The 22,144-nt window shown below is 55.8% G+C and overlaps 1 protein-coding gene across 1 annotated transcript in view; it reads left to right on the plus strand.

The window, feature by feature from the left end:
* Positions 1-22,144, plus strand: part of MGAT5B (alpha-1,6-mannosylglycoprotein 6-beta-N-acetylglucosaminyltransferase B) — a 72,690-nt gene that overhangs the window by 23,102 nt on the left and 27,444 nt on the right. Inside the window, 5 exon segments of the mRNA XM_045489742.1 lie at positions 3,482-3,597; positions 4,123-4,196; positions 5,053-5,223; positions 5,943-6,107; positions 7,443-7,612. Coding sequence (XP_045345698.1) covers positions 3,482-3,597; positions 4,123-4,196; positions 5,053-5,223; positions 5,943-6,107; positions 7,443-7,612 — 696 coding nt within the window.

Genomic DNA, 22,144 nt, shown 5'->3' on the forward strand with positions numbered 1-22,144 from the left:
ACTGTGTTCGAGCGTCGCTGAGCACCTGATACCCTGGGCATCACCCTGTGAGGTAGTCGAGATTCTCCAGCTGTGGTAGGAGCTGGCCCCTGAGCTCAGAGAGGTTAGTGGAGAGAAAGTCTGACAGCAGGGGCCCAGGAGAACCTGGGTTCTCCTTTTGCGATGGACTAAAAACCATTTGCCTTCAGCTCTGTATTAGTGTCCTCGGGCTGCCACCAAAAAAATGACCACGAGCCGGATGGCTTAACACGACAAAAATTTTCCGTCTTGATTCTGGGGGCTGAAGTCTGAAATCTACGTATCAACAGGGCCCTGTTCCTTCCCAAGCCTCCAGGGGAGGATCCTTCCCCGCCTTTTCTAGTGCCTGGTGGCTCCTGGCAGTCCCTGGCTTGCGGCCACGTCCCTCCGGCCTCTGCCTCCGCTGTCCCATGGCGGCCTTCCCCTGAGTGTCTCCACATGGCTCTCTTATAAGGACACCAGGAGCGGAACTGAGGGCCAACCTGATTCCGCATGACCTCGTCTTAACGAATGACGTCTGCAAAGACCCTGTTTCCAAATAAGGTCACGTTCTGTGGTTCTGGGAGGATGTGAACTTGGTGGGGGGCGGGGGGGGGGACACTACTCAGCCCAGCACAGTGCTGGAGCCCTGGGCACATGACCCATGCTGGACAGTGCCCAGTCTCCATCCGGAAGCACGTTCCTGTCCTTGAGAACTTGGGACTCCGCTGGGGGTTACTTCTTCCTCTATCTCCTTCTCCTCCTTTTTTTTTTTTTTTTTTTTTTTTTTAACATTTTTTTAAGTTTATTTATTTTGAGAGAGAAAGAGTAAATGAAGGAGGAGTAGAGAGAGAGAGAGAGAGAGAATCCCAAGCAGGCCCCACACCCTCAGTGCAGAGTCTGATATGGGGCTCGAACTCACAAACCGTGAGATCATGACCTGAGCCAAAGTCGGACGTTCAACCCACTGAGCCACCCAGTGTCCCTCTTCTTTTTTTTAATTAAAAACAACTTTTGGAAGTAATCTCTGCATCCACTGTGGGGCTCAAACCTACAACCGCCAAGTTAAGGGTCAGACGCGCTACCGACTGAGACCGCCAGGCGACCCAGGACTCCGCCGGGGGTCCAGCTGGTCACAACCACACCCCAGCATGCGAGGGGCTCAGAGGAGAGATCTGGCTCCCAAAACCAGATCTCTGGATGGATAGAGCGGAGCCTTGAGGGAGAGGATCCTTCAGGAAGGCTTGAACTGGGGTGAGGTCCCTTCCAAAGTCTCTGGGGACCTAGCAGGACCCCCGCTGGTCCCCTGACAGGGGTTGTTTGCGTTCTGGGGTCTCGGTTAGAAGTTGGGAGGGGTGCCCGGGAGCACCCCGCCTTGTGCTTGGCCGCCCACGCTGGGCACCGACCCTGGCCCAGCAGCTGCGAGCTCCGGGCCCTCCTCCCAGTGGCTGCCTCCTGCGGTCGGCTGAGTGTTCCTTCCGGGCGGAGGAATGTCCGTGCTGTCCCCACATGTCAGCGAGGAAAGCAGTCCCAGCATGCTCACTCAGGGCTGATGCAGAGCCCAACGGACGTCAGGGTCATGGAGATCTTCCTCTGGCTTAAAGCAGGCATCCTCCGTGGGTGCGTATCACCCCCAAGGGTGAAGCCTGCTTCTTGAGGGGTAAATTACCTTAGACGTCCCAATGGCCTGTGGCCCTCCCCAGGCCACCGTGTGTAAACGGAGCGGCAGCATGTCTGTAGTTTTCACTTTTCATGGAGGAGGGCGAGTAGGGGAAAATGTCTCCCAGGGCTCCCTCGGGAGTGATGATGAGACAAGACAGACAAGCGCTGGTCTGGCCCAAACCCCTTTGGCTGCAGCTTCGGCCACACCGCGGCCTGGGCAGGAACGGGTACACGTGCAGGGCTGATCTCCGGCCGACGCAGACGTCCTTACTGCTCCGTATCCTCATTCCGGCCTCACGAGACTCCACCAGGGAGTGCCTTTGTCTTCTCCATTAAAAAAAGAAAAAAAAATTTTTTTTAATGTATATTTATTTTTGAGAGAGAGTGAGAGAGAGAGATAGAGAGATAGAGCTCAAGCGGGGGAGGGGCAGAGAGAGAGGGAGACACAGAATCCGAGGCAGGCTCCAGGCTCCGAGCCATCAGCACAGAGCCCGACGTGGGGCTCGAACACCTTGATTCTGGACTTCTGGCCTCCAGAGCTGCAAGAATACATTTGTGGTCATTTGTTTCAATGGCCGCAGGAATCCTGTACAAATTCCATTAGTGTTTTTGTTTGTTTTTGAGGGAGTTGACGGGATTGTGTATGTATGTGTATGCACACACACGTGTGCATGTGCACGTGTGTGTGTGTGTTTGTGTTGAGGGCTCGTCTGCCCCTTCCTGCCACCTTCTTCCTTTTGTTGCCACCCTACCTCCGTGTCCGCCTGGCCCCCACCGGCCTCCCACGCCCTCCGTGGATGGGGCCACTGCTGTCCTCTCCTCTAGGAAGGCGGCCCCCGGGGGCGGGCAGCTGTCACCGCTGTGCCTCCCCGGGCGGACAGATCCCCCGAGAGGAGCCCAGGTTGGAAAAGTCCTCCTTCCTATAATTCCCATTTTGTGCGGCACTCAAGCCCCCATCCTTGTAAAGGGATAAATGGAGCTTGAGCGGGGCCCTCAGAGCCAGAGGACGAGGTGCGAATCAGAGATCGGAATTAACGTGTTCGCCAAGGGCAGGCGACTTCTGGGGAAGGCCCACGCGCCGGCCGGCAGAGCGGGGCCACCTCGGCACGGGTCTTTGCAAGGAGACGCATCCTGCAGGTGATGCCTCATAAACTGCTCCGAGAGCCGAGCAGTAATCAACACCAGGAAATAAATTCTCCAAAAATAAAGGCGACGCGAGTATGGGTGGGGGGTGGAGGGCCGTGATGTTTGTGGCAGGCAATGTGTTTGAGATCCTGGGAACAATTCATGCCCAGGAGCCCAGCGATAATTTACTCGAGGCTTAATAGTCGGCAAGTCCCCAGGCGTCTTTGGGCGGAATTTATTTTGGCACGACGTAGCCCCTCTGGGAGGAAATGGAGAAGCAGACTCGGGGCAGCCGGCCATGCCCGGGAAAGGGCTTCCGTCGCCTGGGGGTCCCTGGCCAGATCCTGTCCAGGCTCTGGAATAGAATTCCTCTGTCGGCTTCGGCCTCAGGCACTGCCCTCCAACACGCAGGGCACACGCATGTGGGGATGACCGGCCGGCGGGCCTGACACACCAAGTGGGGGCTTTCCCGTGTGGCATGTGCGGTGGGTGGTTAGAGAGCTCCGGGGGCGGGGGAGGGCACACACCTCCGTCTGCTGGCCCAGCGTCGTCCGTCTCCCTGTTTCGGTTCCTTGCAGGGCAGCTTCTGGGTCCCCAGGAGCACGGCAGGCCCGCTGCCCCTATCACGTGCTGAGTCCCTCCCGGGAGGGCCACCACGGCGAGCTGTGCCCGCTCATCCCTGGCTTCTCCCACCTAGGTTTCCCCCGGGGGCCGGCCTCATGGAGCGGATCCAGGCCATCGCCCAGAATGTCTCAGACATCGCCGTGAAGGTGGACCAGATCCTGCGTCACAGCCTGATTCTCCACAGCAAGGGTGGGGGCCGGGGCACCCCTCTGCCTCCAGGGGGCCGGGGTACTGCGCGGCCCTGACCGCTCCCCGCGGCATCTGTCCTGGCTCCTGCCTCAGGCTCTAAGTGGGGTGATTTGGGGTTCACCCTGCTGTGACCTGGCGTGAGGACAGAGGTCTTAGAGGCCCTCTGTGGCCCCTGCATTTCTCCTGATGTGGGGAGCAGCAGGCTGGGGGTCCCCCTCAAAGAGTTTTGAGTACATTTGGGTGGGTACGTGAGGTCTGCCTATCCAGACACGGGTCCATAGCCATTCAAGCCAGCTCCTTACTGGTTCTGAAGCCGCTTTGGAGGGGGAGGGCTAGTGGCAGAAGGGGGAACCCGGGCTCGGGGGCCCTCTGGCAGGTGGCCTTTCAGGTGAGAAAAGTCAGCGGAGGGAGGGCGGTGTGGGCTCCTCAGTGACCCCTTCCCACCGCAGACCAGGCCTCTCCAACACTTCACGGGGCCCCTCTGTACACCTGGGGCCTCAGCAAGCTGACCTTCCCTCCCTGCAGTGTCTGAAGGCCGGCGGGACCAATGTGAGGCACCCAGTGACCCCAAGTTCCCCGACTGCTCAGGGAAGGTGGAGGTAAGGCCTGGGGCTGAGGGCAGGGGTAGAGGTGACCGGGGTGGGGGGCGGGGCAGGCTCCTCCTCAGGGGCTCTGCCCCAGACTAGCCCTGACGTTCTGCTAGTGGGGGCTTCTCTGCCCAGCCCCCTGACCCTGGCACCGGCTGGCAGAGGCCAGCCTCAGGGGGATGGCCTCTCCTCTTGGGCCGCCTGCCTGGCCCACCAACCCAGGTTGCTCCCCATCCTGGCAACCAGCTGGGCTGAGAAAGCCTCCTACCCCACCAGCCCCACCTCTGGGGGCTCACCCCCAGGGGCCTGTGGCTGCATGAAGTCTGTCCATCTGGGGGGTGCAGTCCCTGGCGTAAAAGCCAGCTCGTCACTTGTTCTGAACTCCCTGAGGGGGTAGAGCAGAGGCACTGCAGACCCCCTCCTCGGTGACATGTGGGGATCACTGTGGGTGGGGCCTGCTCTGACTCCTGTCCCTGTGCCCTTGGAGTCTGCTACTGACCTTGGCCTCAGCTGAATCCTGCTCCCCATGACCAGCCAAGCCCTGAGCTGCTGTGTCTCCCACTGTTCGGCCTGGAGCTGTCCCTGAATGTGTCGTGACCTGACCTTGTTCTCCCAGGGTCCTCCTCTTTCCGGGCCCAGGGGGCGGTGGTCCTGCTCGGCCTTCCCTGAGGTTCTCAGCAGCCAGGACACAGGGCTGGGTGGTGGGGCCCTGGTCTAGTTGTCTTCTCTGCTTCTGGCCTTTGTTGCTTCTTTAAGTGTGGCAGAGGTCCCGCCCTGAGGGTCCCCGAGGACATGCATGCCGAGAGCCTGCCGAGGGTGTGGGTGGGGCTGGTGCCAGCACCCTGGCCTGGGCTGGCCCTCTCCACAGTGGATGCGCGCCCGCTGGACCTCTGACCCTTGCTACGCCTTCTTCGGGGTGGACGGCACGGAGTGTTCCTTCCTCATCTACCTAAGCGAGGTCGAGTGGTTCTGCCCCCCGCTGCCTTGGAGGAATCAGACAGCCACCCAGATGGCCCCCAAGCCCCTCCCCAAAGTCCAGGTAGGCGTGGGAAGTGGGTAGACCCATGAGGGGCTGGTAGACAGGCCAGCTGGTCTCCTCAGATGGGGCGTCCTTAAGGGTCATCAGGAGGAACCCTGAGTGAGGCCAGCCAGCCGTGCCTGTCCTACCTTCTGGGGATGCTGTAAGGCGTGGCCTACTTGAGGGGCAAGCTGGGGCCCCGAAGGCACCCCTAGATGGAAAAGAATAATAGTAACAATAGCTGTCGCTTCTGGAAGGCTTCCAGATGCTTTATATGTACTTAAACCTCCCAGCAGCCTTTATGCGACCGCATTGAACAGATGGAGATTCTGAGTTTAGGGAGTGGCGTTAACTTGTTCAAGGCACCTCATTACTCCAGCTCCACTGAAAGGTGGCCCGGACTTCCTGCCATCTGAGTACTAGCTCTGACCACTACCCTCGCTGCCTCTGTGTCGCAGCTGAGACCCCTGGGAACTGTCACAGCTGCCCACCCCCAATGGGCTTGGGACGGAAGGCTGGGCTGAGACAGAAGGTTGGGCTGGGGGGTTAGTGTTGGTGGGTGAGACCAGGGCTCCCCGACTGTGGGGGCTCCTCGGCCTCTACAAAGGGCAGGAGAAGCTAGAGCAGGCCCCAGCCTCCCAGGGAGGGTGCGGGCCCCTGTCCCCAGGGGCAGCAGGTGACAGTGGTGGTGCAGCTGGGGGCTGAGGGCTGGAGGACCCAGGTCTGGGCCCCCCCTCCAGGCAGTTTTCCGGAGCAACCTGTCCCACCTCCTGGAGCTGATGGGCAGTGGGAAGGAATCTCTAATCTTCATGAAGAAACGGACCAAGCGGCTCACGGCCCAGTGGGCACTGGCCGCCCAGCGGCTGGCACAGAAGCTGGGAAGCGTCTGGAGGGACCAGAAGCAGGTACTGCTTCCCTGTGCACTCAGGGAGCTGAGCTCACAGAGCTTAGGAAATGAGCTTAGGGCCCAGGTTTACAAGTAGGCACTGAGTCTGTCCTTGAAAAGGTTTTATTGAATTTATTTAAATTTTAGCTGGGATAGGAGAGGCAGAGTCAGGATAGATGCATATGGTGGCCCCGGCTCTTTTCACGTTTGGGGTAGAATGACAAGCCTTCTCCCACACTGCTTAGGGGTTCTGCCTTCTGTAGACATCTTGTGCTTTTCAGGCAGAAAAGTCATGGCATTTGCCTAGAATATTGAGAATGACGTAGCCTGTTTCGGGGAGATTTGTAGGTTCGCCCATCCATCCATCCATCCGTCTATCCGTCCATCCGTCCATCCATCCATCCATCCTTCCATCTATCCAACCATCCATCCATCCATCCATCCACCATTCCATCCATCCATCTATCCATCCAACCATCCGTCCATCCATCTGTCCATCCGTCTACTCATCCATCCATCCAACCGTCCATCTGTCCATCCATCCATCCATCTATCCAACCATCCATCCATCCATCCATCCATCCAACCACCCATCCATCATATATCCATCCATTCATCCATTTGTTCACCTGTCTGTCCGTCCATCCAACCATCCATCCATCCATCCATCCATCCATCCATCCATCATTCTATCCATCCGTCCATCCATCCATCCATCCATCCATCCATCTGTCTACTCATTCACCCATCCAACCATCCATCTGTCCATCCATCCTTCCATCTATCCAACCATCCATCCATCCATTCATCCATCTATCCGTCCAACCACCCATCCATCATATTTCCCTCCATTCATCCATTTGTTCACCTGTCCATCCATCCATCCATCCCACCCACATATCCATCCAACCAGCCAGCCAGCCAGCCACCCATCTGTCCATCCATCCATCCATCCAACCACCTATCCATCATCTATTCATCTGTGCACCCACCCACTGTCCCACCCACCCATCTATCTATCCATCCATCAATAAATATTTACCTGACTCTCACATCACCCTGTTTATTTCTTTCAGAGTCCCTATCATTTCATGAAATTATCTCTTGTCTGTGTTTACTGTTGTCTACTTCTTCCATCTGGAACGTAAGCGCCTTGAGAGCTGGATGTGAACATCGTGTTCACTTTTATCCCCAGTGCCCAGTGCAGTCACTCTGCCTCTTGGTCCCCCTTCTGGTGCCAGAAAACACCTGCCCAGGCACAGCCTGGAGACAGCATCTGCTGCTGGCCAGGTCTCCCTGGGGGTGGCAGGGTAAGAACTGCTTCTCCTCCGTGCTGACCCTGTGTCCTCCCTAGATCCTCGTTCACATTGGCTTCCTGACGGAGGAGTCTGGTGACGTGTTCAGCCCAAGGGTGCTGAAGGGCGGGCCTCTGGGGGAGATGGTGCAGTGGGCAGACATCTTGGCCACTCTCTATGTCCTGGGCCATGGCCTGCGGATCACAGTGTCCCTGAAGGAGCTACAGAGGTGAGTGCTGGGGAGGGGAGGGGAGGGGAGGGGAGGACAGGGCAGGGCAGGGAAGGAAGGGGAACCTGTTCCCCGGGGGCCACTGCTCTGCCTGCAGTTCCCTGGGAGGTTCTTGGTATACCGTGGATAGTGACAGTACTAATTTCCTGCTCCTCTCCACGTTGGTTCCTGGTCATGTTTGGGATGCACCAAGGAAGTATATTTGCATAGTGCTGTTCAAAGGATCCTTTTCTCCATCTTGGGCCAACAGGTGCCCTGGTGTTTGTACTCAGGGGCTGACAAATACCAGTTTGTGGAATTGAGCCATGTCATGTAGCTGGGGTCCTCTTTGCCTGCCGTCTTGGTGGGCTTGGTGGAGTCTTGGAGTTTTTCTTCTGGAATTCGGCTCCTTCCTGGGCCTATTCTGGGGTTGGGGGGCTGGTAAGACCTGGGGGGTGGTAAGGTGGGCTGCTGATGCCTCTCCTTCCCCAACGCTTGCCTTTCCAGGGTCCCCCTGATGCTCTTAGAGGTGGGAGGTGGTGACGAGAGGGGGAAGGATTGTATGTGTGTGTGCATGCCTGTGTGCAAGTGTGATTAGGCTTAACTACTGCACCTGTGAGGTATAGAAATACAGTTTTTCTTCATTTATTTATTAATGTTTATCATATAATATTTGACACATACAAAAATGTATGTAACAGATGTTAGGAAGTGCAACTATAGGGTGTTCTCCCGTGATTCTGCCAGAATTCCCCCAATATTCCCGGGGCACCTGGGTGACTCAGTCGGTTAAGGAACTGACTTTGGCTCAGGTCATGATCTCACGGTTCATGGGTTTAAGCCCCGCATTGTGGTCTGTGCTGACAGCTTGGAGCCTGGAGCCTGCTTTGGATTCTGGGTCTCCCTCTCTCTTTCTGCCCCTCCCCCACTCATGTTTTTTCTCTCTCTCTCTCTGAAAAATAAAATAAAATATTAAAAAATGTTTAAGTATTAATTTAAAAGATTTTCTTTTAAATTAATACTTCTTTAATACTTAATGAAAGAAAGAAAAGGAAAGAAAGAAAGAAAGAAAGAAAGAAAGAAAGAAAGAAAGAGGAAGGAAGGAAGGAAGGAAGGAAGGAAGGAAGGAAGGAAGGAAGGAAGGAATATTCCCAGGATTCCTGTATCTACCTGATGCCCCTTCTCTCCCTGATCCCTCTGCCTCCCCCCAGAGGAAACTTGCAACTTGGACTCTGTGTTTATCATTTCTTTGCTTTTAAAAAACAAATTGATTTTTTACATGGTCATGTATCCATAAACAGCATACGGCTTCCTTTTCTTTTGCTTTGAGCTCTGTGCAAATGGCATCTACTGTATGTAGCGTTTGAGACTTGCTTTCTTCACCCATTATTATGTTTCGATGATTCACCCATGTTGTATGAAGTAGCTCTATTTTTTTTTCATTTTCACTGCTATATTTCATTATGTGGATGGTCCTTAATTATTTATCAGTTTTTGCTGACTGTGGACATCTTTTTCCTGCTTTTGTAACTTATCTTGAATGATGCTGTGGTAGACACTCTTATACATGTCACCTGGGGAACTTGTGTCATGGTATAGACTGAGTTTCTCTTTGGGATGGACTAAGGTGCACAATCATTGGGATTAATGGTGTGAAATAATGCCAGCTGTTTTCCAAAGTGATGGCACCGATTTCACCCCACCAACTGGAGGTTCTCAGTGTCTGTGTTCTCACCCACACCTAGTGTAATCAGACTTCCTAACTGAGGGTGGTGTCGAGTGGTATCATGATATTTTGTTATGTTCTTAACTTGCATTTCTGTGACAACTAACGAAGCCGAGCATTCTGTCATAAGTTGGTCCTTCTTTCCCCTTGATGAAATGCCCGCACACGTTATTTGCTCACCTTTCTGCTGGGTTGTTTATCTTTTCCTTATTGAGTTGTCGGAGTTCTTTGTATATTGTGGGTATAAATCCTGTGTGAGTTATATCTGTTTAAAAATCTTCTCCAAATTTGTGGCTTGTCTCTGTCATTTTTTCTTTTTTCCCCCCCAAGGAACAGAAAGCCTTAATTTAATGTAATCAAAAGCATCGATCTTTTTCTCTTTATGGTTAGGGATTTATGGTTGGATTTTTTCTTCCTCTTTCTCATTGGTATTTGGATGAGACTGTTCTAACTTGGCCCCAGGGCATGACTAAGGAAGGCCTCAGAGTTGTTGCTACACGTCGGCTTTCCTTCATCAGCCCATTAACTTACTCTGAGGTGGTTTTCAAGCTAACGTGTGATTCCTGTCCAGAACTTGCCTGCCATCTTGATGGTCTATTGGTTCTGGATGTCTCTGATCAGCACTTTGTCCTGGCCACAAATGCTGATGCTCTATAGCACAGGAGCATTGGAGAGCGGAGGATACTGGCAGGGACAAAGCCATAGACAATCTTAGGTCAGTGTGGTTTGGGCAGCCACTCATCCTCTCAGTTTTCCCCTGAACTTGGAGTCTGCCAGTAACTCGAGTAGGGCTCCGTGTGACCTTGATCGGAGGGTGGTACTAGGACCAGCTCTATGGATTACGGGGAGAAGGAGGCTGATACCAGGTTGTGCTGGGAGGCCACTAAATGACCTAGTGGCTTGAAGGTTTTTATTCCTGTGGCTTGTGATTCACTGCTGGAGTCACTGTTTTAGACCGATGCACTTGTCTGCAGTAGGCCTAGGGAAGGAAGGTGAAGTGTCTTCAGAGAGGAACAATACCTATAAGGGTTCACTTTGAAGGGGGAGAAAGAAGATGACAGGGACTAATGAGGGGGCTGTATGGTGTGGCAGCACTGGGAAACACAATCCCAGGTTGGGGGCAGCAGGTTCTGGGGGAGGAGTTGTCACCTGGGGGTAGCACATCCCCTACCCCTCAATCCCCCTACCCCCAGCCCCTGCCAAAATCTGGCAGGAGGTCGGTCACCAGAGTGGGAAGGAACGGGTCAGGGAGCTGTCCCTGAGTGCTGGTGCTGAACCTGCAGACCAGCTACTCAGCACTGGGAGAGGGAACCGGCATGTCCCTCACTCTGACTCTCACCCTGGTGGCACTTTGTTGTCAGACCAAGCTGTTCACATTGTGCAGGGCTCTTCAGAGCTGAGTGTGCCCACTCACCACCCGCCAGCACACACTGCTGCTCACCTCCAGCTCCCTCTGAACAGAGGACTCAGATGCATCAACGCTGTGGAGCAAAATGCTGCTAATGTTTTTGCAAATGATGAAAAGAGGCATCTTTGCCTGGCCTGGAAGCTTCCTGCAGGAAAGCCAGATAGGGTGGGGGTGAGGTGAAGAAAAGAGAAAAGGGAGCCTGTGTCTGCAAAGTCAAAGAAGTCTTGGGCAGTTTGTGGATGGCACCAGCAGGGGTTGTGGTTAGCCACAAGCCAGACCTGCCTTGGGCAGAGCAGCAAGCAAGGGTCTAGGGGCCCTTGTCCCCTCAGTCATCAGAGACCCTAAGATACAGTGGGAAGAATCCAGGGGGTGAGGGCTGTCCGGACCCCTCATCCCAGGCTCTGCCACACACAAAGTCCCCTGTGAGTGTGAAGCATCCTATCAGCATTACTGACACCTTGACCTGCCTCAAGGTTAGATGAATTCACGTTTATCAGATGGGGTTCAGCTTGATTCCTCCCTGCATCTTCTGGGGCCAGAGACATGAGAACTTCCTTCCTTTACTGCTCCCTGAGGGAATGGGCAGGCCTCTCCCAGGCATTTGTGACAGCCTATCAACCACCCTGAGTGAATCATCCCCCCAGGGGAGAGAAGGTATTTGACAAGTCTGTGTAAGAGATAGGAATTTACCTCAGTTACTCTGCTTCTCAACCTGGGCTGAGGTGTCTTCTCACTCAACCTTCACCCTGAGTCCTTACCTGCCCAGAGCACTTCCTCCTCTGGCCACTTCTTGGGCCTGGCCCTGAGCCTGTAGTTATTGGCATTGCTTATCCCAGGGCCAGCGCGGTGCAGGTGGGGTTCACCGCACTCAGGAGGCCTTGAAAGTGAGGCGCTTGTGTAAGGTACTAAGGTCTGAAATACCTCCTACTGCCAGCTCTTTCACGACATGCGTGTGCCCACATGATGCCCACGTGTGCCCATGCATGCGTGCCCCAGCGCATAACCGTACACGCATGCCCATGTGCGTGTGTGTGCACATGCGTGCGGCCCCTGTGCATACCTCATGCATGCACACGTACATGTCTATCCCTACACATACCCACACACAGGCAAACACATGTGCAAGCACACACACACACACACACACACACACTCACATGCCCCACAGGCACTCCATATCTTCCTGCCAACACATCCCCTCCTGCCTGGCTCCTGTGGATCTGAAATTCCCAGGAACAGGGGCTCTAGGGAAAGGTTGCTCCATTTCTGATTTGCAGTTTGTTAAATGGGCAGGCCCGAGGCTGTGCCCAGATAGCTCTGTCCTCAGTCCCCCGTGGGAGGTAGGTGTGAGCAGAAGCTCTTGCTCAGGGCAGAGTTGTGTCAACAGCCCAGACACCTCAGAGAACAGTCTCATGAAGGGGTTTTCTAAATCTGTTATCAGAAACAATTCCAAGACAACTAAAGGAATAAAAAAAAAAAAACAAAAAACTATCATCTCCAGGAGACATAATCCAGTTATGTCTACAAAATTAACAGCATCAGCTGTGGTCGGAATACATCTCAGGTGGGGATTCTTACCCTCCACCCGCCCCCCTGCCCTGTCACCGGCTGCAAACATACTAACATTTGGGCCCCACTCTTGGTGTCTCTATTTAATCGGTCTGGGGTGGGTGTCATTATTACGTTTCCCAAGCTCCCCAGATGATCTAATGAGGAGTGAAGGTCGAGAAATGGAAATATGGAGGCTGTGATTTTTGTAAGCCTCCCCTGGAGCCTCCCACCCCCACAGTTTGGGCTGCTGTGGGATTGGGACTTTGTAGAATGTGCGAGCCGGCCTTCATGACTTGTTCACAAAAACTGCCCTCTGTGTCTCCAGTGTAGGTCCCGAGGGCCTGGATTCCTCCCCAGAGCACCCACGCTATGCTTGGTGGCAGGGGTGGGCCAAGGAGGCATCCCTTGGAAGTGGCCCAGACAGTGGGGCCGGTCACGCCTCCAGGTGGGAGCCTGCTGACCTGGCAGGTACTGTGCCCCATGCCCTCTCTTGGATATACTTTTCTCCCGTGACGGATGCAGGCCAGGGCTGTGAGCTCCTGAAGCTCATTCTGCCAAGACCACCCAACGCTACCCAAATGCAGGCCTTTCCTTCCGGCGGGGATGTAGACACAGCTGTGTATTTGCCGTGACAAAGCCCCACAGACCGAGTGGCTTCGACAACGGCAAGCTGTTGTTTCTCAGTTCTGGAGAGGTCCTAGATCAAGATGTGAACAGGGCTGTTCCTTCTGAGGCTGTGAGGGAGAATCTGTCACAGACCTCTCCCGGGGCCACTGGCGGTTTGCTGGGGATCTCTGGCGCTCATTGGCTGGTGAAGCGTCACCCCGAGCTCTGCTTTCATTTTCATGTGGCCTTTTCTCTGTATGTCTGTGTCCAAATCTCTCCCTCTTACACGGACACCATTCCTATTGGATTAGGACTCATCCTAATGGCCTTATTTCAACTTGACCACCTCTTCAAAGGCCCTGTCTCCAAATAAAGGCACATTCTGAGTTAGTAGGGGTTAGAAGGCCAGCATGAATTTTGGGGGGACACGGTGCAACTCATAACAAGACGGTGAGCACTTGAGCCTGGCAAGGGGTCGGGGGCAGAGATCCCATTGAATGCGCTCAAGGCGTTGCTGTGGGTCCTGAGAATCATCCGGGAGGGAGCCGTTCCCTGCAGGCAGCACCAGGTTGACTTGAAAATAGGTCAATGAGATGTGAAGGCAATCCGGATCCTGAGCCACAGCTCGGCTCCTGTGGCAGAAACGTCTCCCCGGTCTGGCTAAAGGGCCGGTGCGGGGAAGGCAGTGGGACGAAGATGCCGCTTGGACCGTTACGGTGGTTCGCTCACAGATGTTCGTGGCAGATGTCTTGGCCACTGACTGAGCAGCAAGGCCGGACGCATGAGCCGCCTTTCTCTGCGTCTCGTGTTTCGGTGTTTTAATTAACCAGCTCACTGGAGTGATGTTTGGGGGCAATGCACAGAGTCCACATCTAGCTTTGCTGCTGGCGGCGGGGCAAGAACAGTGCGCCCGGCGGCGCGCGCTTGCACGGCCCTGGCCACGCCCACCGTGCACCAGGGAAGGAGAGGCGGGCCCAGAGCCTCCAGTTGGCCACGCCCCGACTCATCCCGGTGAATGCCCCGTGCACAGTGCGCATTTTATTTATTTATTTATTTATTTATTTATTGTTTATTTATTTTCGAGAGAGAGAGAGAGAGTGTGTGCAAACAAGAAGGGGAGGGGCCGAGAGAGAGAAAGAGAGAAGGAGACACAGAATCCGGAGAGGCTCCAGGCCAGAGCCCGACACAGGGCTGGAACCCACCAACCGTGAGCTCATGACCTGAGCCGAAGTTGGCCGCTTAACCGACGGAGCCACCCAGGCGCCCCATATTTTATTTATTTCCTTATTTAAGTTTATTTATTTACTTTGAGAGTGAGAGCGAGGGAGCAGGGGAGGGGCAGAGAGAGGGGAAGAGAGGATCCCAAGCAGGCTCTGCACCGGAAGTGCAGAGCCCGACGCAGGGATCCACGGCGGGGCTCGAACCCACCAACCGTGAGATCATGACTTGAGCCTAGATCAGGCGTCCCACGCTCAACCGACTGAGCCACCCAGGCGCCCCCACAGTGGGCATTTTAAATTAAGCCTTTCCCTGCCTGCCTGCCCAGAATCGGCGGTGCTCATTAATTTTATTTGCATAATTTCAAGCACCATTAATAGTACATGGCACGGGGAAAAATTGCTGAGCTCTTCCTCCATCCATGAGTGAAATTGGGTTTAGTAGAAAATTAGTTGACTTAACTGGCAAATGATGAAAGCTTGAGAGGAGAATGTTTAAATAAGGAGGACAAGAAGGGAAAACTCTCGGCCGTCAAGCACGGGGACCCCGTGGAACTCAGTCTCCTGGCCTTTTTGTTGGAGCAGCGTTGTTCCAGGGAAATACCGGGGAGGATCCCCAGAGAAGGAGGGAGGCGGGGGCCACATCTCGGCCCCCCTCGCACAGCCCAACGCTCTGGGAGCCAGGTGAGGCAGGCCTCGGGGCGTGACTGGCTGTGACTGGCTCAGACTGGCCTGAACTAGGCCGAACGAGCCGGCTCAAAGCAGCCACCGGGCGGAGGGTTCTACCGTCCCCTGCCAAGTGATGGGAGGAAAGGCCTGAGCACAAAGCCTTAAGGAACAGTAACAGCGAAAGTCCTCTTGGAGAAAGACGTGCTGCCAGAGGAGACTGAGGAGTGGCCGGGAGGGTCTGGAGCCATGGGCACCAATAGAGAAAGAAGGTGCTTCTAGAAGGAGGGTGTGGCCAGTGATGTGAGATGCTCACCGAAAGTGAGAAGGAGACTGAATTTGGCCGCGTGGATGTCCTTGTTGACCCTACAAAGACCCAGTTGACTGAGTTGTGGGGATGAACGGCAGACGTGGGTGGGTTGGAGGAGGAGGGGGCTGGTGAGGAAGCAGACATGAAGCCTCTTGGAGGAGCCTCGCTGCGAGGGGAGGAGAGGCCAGGAGGCAGGCGACAGCAGAATCACAGCTTCCCCGGGGGCTGCCAAAACAAAGTGTTGCGAAACTGGGTGACTTACTGTCTCACGGTGGTGGAGGCCACGGCGCCCCGGTTGTGGAAGTCCCGGGGCCAGTGGGCTGGCTCCTTCCGAGGCTGTGAGAACCTGCGTCGGGACTCGGCCACCTTCTGGTGGCCTCAGGTGTGCCTCAGCTCGCAGGTGACCGTCTCCTCTTGTGCCTTCACGCCGCCTTCCCCGCCGTGTGTGTCTGTCTCTGTGTCCAAATTCTCATGTCGAATTAGGGCCCAACCCTAACGTCCCTCACTCGATCATCCGCAAAGACCCTGTTTGCAAATGAGGTCACATTCCTGGGTACCGGGGAGGGGAGGGGGTTAGGACTTCAACACCTTTTGGGGGAACACGATTCACCCCGTAACGGGAGGTCTGCTCGCTTACCTCTCGAGGTGGGAGAGCATAGGCACGTTTAAGTGTTCGTGCGACGGAGCCCGAAAAGGGAGCAGTTGAAGACACAGGATAGGGATAGTGTGGTGCCTGGTGGCCCCCGGGGATGGCCCCCCCGAGGAAGGGGGAGAGAGCAGGAGGTGGCAGGGGGTGAGGTGGAGGGCAGGAAATGTGAGGACAGCGGACAAGACAGACACACCCCTGGGCCCCACACGGATTTGCGGGCGTGTTATCCCCTGGGGGGGGAGGGGATGGGGACAGATTTGAACCAAAGGTGGCAAAATGTGACGACTGGACAAGGCTGGGAAGTGGGAACAGAAGGATTTGTCGTATCGTTATATTATTTTCTAGAATCTTCCAGATGCTTGAGACATTTTATAATGTATAAAGTACGTAAATTAGAAACGGGAAGGGCCAGCCCATCTGGCATCTGTTTGGCACTTATCGGACTCCTGTCAACAGTGGCTGTTTCTTTTTGCTGCCCGTTCCTCGCGGGGGCTTGAGAGGCAGACGATTAATCTCTGCCAAAGAAACTCCATCCCCTCTCCCCTCTCCTGTTTCCTTCCCTTTCCTTGGATTCCAACGAGGCATTTTAATCTCCGGTGCGGTGGGACGGGGTCAGTGCCGCTGAGCGCCATGCAAGGTGGGGGACCTCTGCCGCGGAGCCCTGAGCCGCGCTGGCCTCCGCGCTGCATCCTTCCTCAGAGTCCAGGAGAGACGGTTGCTTACAAGGGCCGCCCGCGCCTCCTGCTCTGTGCTGCACTGAGCCACAGGGAGTGGGAGTCTGTTTCTTACGAATCTGACCAACTCTCGACACGGGCTGATAAACCTGACCGCACGCATGCAGCGGCTGAGTCACTTTTCCCGGCTCCGGCCCGGTCCCCGCTGGGCCAGAGGGCCGCAAAGGAGGAGACCTTGAGAGGAAATTGCAGGCAATTCAGGCAAGGTCCGTGCAACCCCGGTGGGGTGGGCAGGGCCACGGGGAGTGAGGTGAGAAATGAGGCAGAGGCTGCCTCCTGAGGCTCGTGAACAAGGCGAGATTTGTTCCTGGGAGGAAGCCTAGCCTGGGGGCCCCAGGGTCTCGTAAAGGGAGGTGGGGTCCAATGTCCTCTCCATACCAAGTACAGAGACAGAGGAGATCTTGTCATGTGGCGGCTGGAGAGCGGGTAGGTGGGCAGTGGAGGCTGAAGCCCCCACCGAATGGAGGAAACCCCACTGCTCCGGCCTCAGAACCGGGGCTCGGCCGGCCTGGGACTCGTTTATTCCCGCAGAAGCCGGCAGAAGTGTAGTGTGGTACAAATGACCCCCTGTGGTCCTTCCAGCTTTCTCTGAGCTCCTAAAGGAGCTTAGGTGAAAGGGAGGCCTTTTCCTGGGAGCCGGACTCGTCTTTCCCAAGCTGTTCCCCAGTGACCCAGGGCCCCTAGCCGTGCACGTGCAGCGCCCCGGGACCTCGTCTCTCCTTCAACCCACGTCTCCCACGGGGTTTGTGCTAACCGTGTTGAGAACAGTGGCTTACCCATCTTGTGCCCTCAAGGCCCCCGAAAAAGCTTTCTGGAACCAGATGGGATCGTGAGAGCCCCTGGCGCACGAGAATCACCCGGGGACCAGGAACCCAACATCCCAAAGCCCGGCCCCACCCCGGAGTGATGAGACAGCCCCTCTGGGCCTGGGCATCCGGGAATCTCAGTGGTTATAACCTGCGCCGGGCCTGGGAACCACCGTCCTGCTACCTTTAAGGCACAGCTTAGACGAGAGACGCTTGCTTTGTGCATTTACAGACAGGCATTCGTTATATAAATTGGGGCCTGTCTGCAAGGAAGGAGGCAGGGAAGAGCCAGAGGGACGTGTGACGTGTTCCTGTTCTGACCCCCCGGGAACTGGAGGAAGAAATCCGTGGTTTCATCCCGCTCTCCTGGGAGCGGTGGCACTATTCTTAGCTGTTCGCTTAAATAGGAAGTCGTGCCGGGGAAGAAAGCATCAGCTCTGGACAGTGGTGCTAATGCCCAGGGCGGGGGGCGGGGCGGGGGTTGCTGCTTCCTGTGTTTCTCTTTTAGAACCTTCTGGCCTTTGCTCCTTTTCTGCCTTTAGTTCTGGCTGCTCTTGAGCCGGTCCTGGGCCAGAGAAGAAAACGACGCAGAACAATAGAATTCTTTCTCTTTGGTGGTCCTGACCTCCCTTCTAAAGCAGTTCATTAGATGTCCTGTTAACTCTCTGCGGTCCTTTCTCTCTGCCTCCTTTGCTCTTGGGAAGAGGCAGGGGCCTGCCCTAGAAACAGGCCTTGGACCTAGACCTAGAGAGACAGGGGGGCAACACCATAGTGCCCAGGAGGCGGGTACTGGATGGGGTAGGAGGGATCGCAGGTCCCCTGGGAGGCGGAACAGTCCTGGGCGGCCCCGGCCGGTGTGCTCCCAGCAATGAGATGGGTCTGGAAGAGCAGAAGTTACCTGCGTGCGCCTAGCACCGGGAGCCAAAGATCTCTGAGCACTTGGTGAGAATTCTTTTCAATTAGGTCCTTCCCACACAGAGAAGAGAGGGAGGGAGGATAGTCTGTTCCAGAATGTAAGCACTACCTGGAGAGATTATTTCCAGCCACAGACCAAAGGCACAGGGAGAAATAAAACCAGAGAATTTTTAGCCCAGAAGGGATCGTGGAGATCAGTCCGAGCGCCACGTCCTGGGACCGGAGGCGGACGCCAGGATGATCTGAGGTCTGTGCAAGGTCACCGGGCACGTTGGTGCTGGAGCTCACGCCCAGGAGCGCTTTCCACGGAGCCAGAGCTCAGCATTTCGATTCCCAGCTGAGGATTTTTTTTTTTTTTTCAATTGGGCATAGATTGTTTCCCCCCCACCCCCACCCCAGCCCCTCTGTTTCGCCTACTGAGTCTCCCCTCCTGCGAATATGTGCTGCACCCCTGCGTTACAGCCAGCTGGGAGTCCGGGGGAGCTAGGGAAGGTGGGGACACGGGCACCTCTGGGAGGCAGAGGGCCCGGCACGTCCTTGTGGGGCTGGGCACGCGTGGTCCCTTGAGTGTGAACGGTTTAATTATAGTAAAATACACATAACAAAGTTTGCTCTCCTAACCATTTTGAAGTATATGGTTCGGTATCACGTGCGTTCACAAAGTTATACGGCCATTACTGCCATCCCTCTCCAGGACTTTTTCGTTTCCCCAAACTGAAATTCTGTCCCCATTAAACCCTGACCCCTCCACCGCCCGCCCCCCTGCAGGGTGGATTAACTCGGCTTGGGTGTGGGGGCCCCCGGATCACCAGGCGAGCCGTGGAAAAGCTCCACTTCCCTAGGTCCCTCTGCCCCTTTCATCCGGTGTCCAGGCTCCCTGCTCAGGTGGCCCGGGGCCACTTAGAAATATAATCCAGGCACCCAGTTTGGCAATTCCGTGTAGACTCCCCCATCCTCCCGAAGCATTGTGGACGGTAGTGTGCGGACCAGAGGTGCTGAGGGGATGGTGTCATGTCCCTGCATGGGCAGGTGCTGCCTCCCCTAATAGACTGACCCGGGTCGGGGGGGGGGGCCCCACGGGTGCACTGGGGGTGGGGAGGCTCCTCGACCTCCCCTCACCCACCCCACCCCCGACACAGCCCCAGGCTAAGAGTCCAAAGAGGAATCGGGAACTTGCATTGGAAACGAGGAAACATCTGGGCAGGCGCCTTTTGAGGAGCCCGCGTGGAAGGTGGCGTTGCCCGGCCGAGCCTCCGTGGGCACCTTTGGCTGAAAGGCTGTGAGGAGGCAGCGGTTTTCAATTCCTCGCCGCTCAGTGTCTCTCCGGTCTTGTCTCTATTCTAGAGAGATCTTTCCACACTGTAAACCCGGTTCCAATCCCTCCCAGAAGACTTCTCGCTTCCCGGCCCTTGCGTCCTCCTCCTCCAGGAAGTCTTCCTTGGATGCCCCGCCCCTGTGCTCCCCCAACCGACCAACCCTTGCTCCGACCAACCACGTAGCATAAAATTGCCCATAAAGGCGAACTTAACTGACAAGTGATGAAACCACAGTCCTCCGCCAACCCCCAGGCGGGGCTGACCCTCTCCCCTGTCCTCCGGGCGGGCTCTGAGTCCCTGTGATCAGAGCAATGAGCAGCCACACTTATCTCCAGTGAAGTCTCTTTAAATCGAAAACTCTTGTTTTCTAGAAAGGGCCGGGGAGACGGAGCGGCCCCGCGTTAACTCCTCCTGGGAGGCGGTCTGCAGTCTCTGGGCCAGCTTGTCTCTCTTCCTCTCCTTCCTGCGGGATGGCTTGCGCACTTGCAGGGCACAGAAGTCCACTAGTGTGGGTCCCGGGGTGTCCCAGGACACTTGGTCACTCCTCAGAAGAGCAGGGTGCTTCTTACCCCTCTGAGACACCCGTCACCCTCGGGGTCCCCTCATCCGGCGCCTCTCTCCAGACTTTCCTTGGCCAAATTTTCAGCCTAACGGTTCACCGGATTCATTGGTTTGTTTATTCCTTCCTGAACACAGCAGGGGCTTATCGGGCCAGATGCTGTCCCAGCTCTGGGCTTTCAAAGATGCCTGGGCCTATCCTCACGGGCCCGGTTGGAAGGAGGTGACTCAGGACAGTGCAGAGTGGCGGGGATTGAACCAAGGGGTGGGGGAGCACGGGGGCGCGGCATCCGAGGAAGACTTCCTGGAGGAGGAGGACGCAAGGGCCGGGAAGCGAGAAGTCTTCTGGGAGGGATTGGAACCGGGTTTACAGTGTGGAAAGATCTCTGTAGGAAAGAGACAAGACTGGAGGGACACTGAGCAGAGAGGAGATGACCTCAAGATGCGAGGTGAGAAATGACGGGCCTTGAGCGACGGGGCTGCGTGCGGTTCAGGAAGGAGTTGCCGGACCCACAAGTGCAGAAGGCAGATGCTGACAAGAAGAAACGATACGTAGCAGAACGCTCACTCACCGCGCCTCGGTTGATCCTACCAGGAACCCTGGGAGGGAGGCATTTTTATTTGTCTTTTCCCGAGGAGGAAAACGAAATTCCTAGAGGCTTATGACTCCCCCGAGGTTAGCAACAGAACTGGGACTGGAGCCCAATCTCTGCTGGCAGCCGGGGCTCGGGTTTCGGGGATGTCTTTGTGGTCCGACCATCCGCCACCATGCTGGAGACACGGGAGAGCTTAGTGGGTGGGAGTGGGGAGGGGGAGGGCTCTGGAGCCCCACTGCCTGGGTCCCAATCCCAGCTTCACAGCCTCCTGGCTGTGCAACCCTGGCTAAATTACTAAACCTCTCTGTTTTCCTAGCCTAGAAAGAGGGGAGCAGGAGAAGAATGAGTCTGATCTCCTAGGGTAGCTGCCCAGATGAAAGGATTTAAATGAATTAATAAGCTGCAACCGTGCAGAATGGTTCCTTGTTCAAAATGTCAGCCCCGTCAAGGGACAAAGATGATGAGGGCTCGTGCCTTAGAACGTCAGCGCGGAGCCATTCTCCCAGGGGAGAGCTGTGTGTGGCTCAGCTGGCCTCTCGGCGGCCGTGGTGTTTGGGGCAGGGGCCACGGCTGTGGTCGGGGTTCGGGCAACCAAAGGAAGCCCCCATGACTTTGTTGGCACCACGTGTGGCCACAGAGGGACACGTTGCCTAGAAACCAACCACAAATGTAACGTGGGGAAGTAATCCTCTTACGGTGCCCGTAGCAGCGACCGGACCCACCTACAGTTTGTACTTTAGGGTTGTTAATTGATTTTCCCAGGCCCCGATTCCTGTGGGAGGAGAAGCCCCCCCGCTTCCTGGTAGATTCTGCAAGGAAGGGATAGGGGGTTCGTTGTTTTGTCCTTCTGTCCGTGGCTCCCCATTGAGTGCAGGGAATCGGGGGAGGGAGGTGGTGTCTCTCTCTAGGTAGCTGCTGCAGCCCGGCACAAAAATGATGCTTCTTTCTGGGGCATCAGTTTTACTGGAGGAGTTTTTTTGGGGGGGAGGGCAGGGGGGGGCAGAGGGCGAGAGAAAGCCCGTGCTTGAAAGGAAACGACAGAGGTATCCTGGGGAGTAGAAGGCGAAAATCTGCTCCCCACGTAAAAATACCACCAAATATTTCATGAAGTCTCCAGGCTGTGGGAGCCGTTTCCTGTGATGGCTCCAGACCCCTGCGGTCTGTGCTCATTCTGGGTTATTTCAACAACAACGGCAAAAGCTGACGAAGGCTGCCCTGCCTTAGAAGTCCTGGGTTTGAGAGTCCCGTGTGGTGGTCCAGTTGGAGAGGGGAGTCACACGGGAGCTGGTCGAGTCGGGGAGGGGACCCTCGGCCACTGTTAAGTATATAGATAAGAAATGAGACAGACACTGGGTGTTCGATTTTTGCATTCTCCTCTCGACGCTTAGCAGGGGAAGCTGGGTGAGGCTGGGGTGCACCGGCTGGTGGGGAGCAGGCACAGGGAAAGACCCCCCCCCGCCTCCTGCTGCCCTTTTCTGCAGGGCACAGCTGACCC

This window comes from Leopardus geoffroyi, chromosome E1, assembly GCF_018350155.1.
Source record: "Leopardus geoffroyi isolate Oge1 chromosome E1, O.geoffroyi_Oge1_pat1.0, whole genome shotgun sequence".
NCBI lineage: Eukaryota > Metazoa > Chordata > Mammalia > Carnivora > Felidae > Leopardus > Leopardus geoffroyi.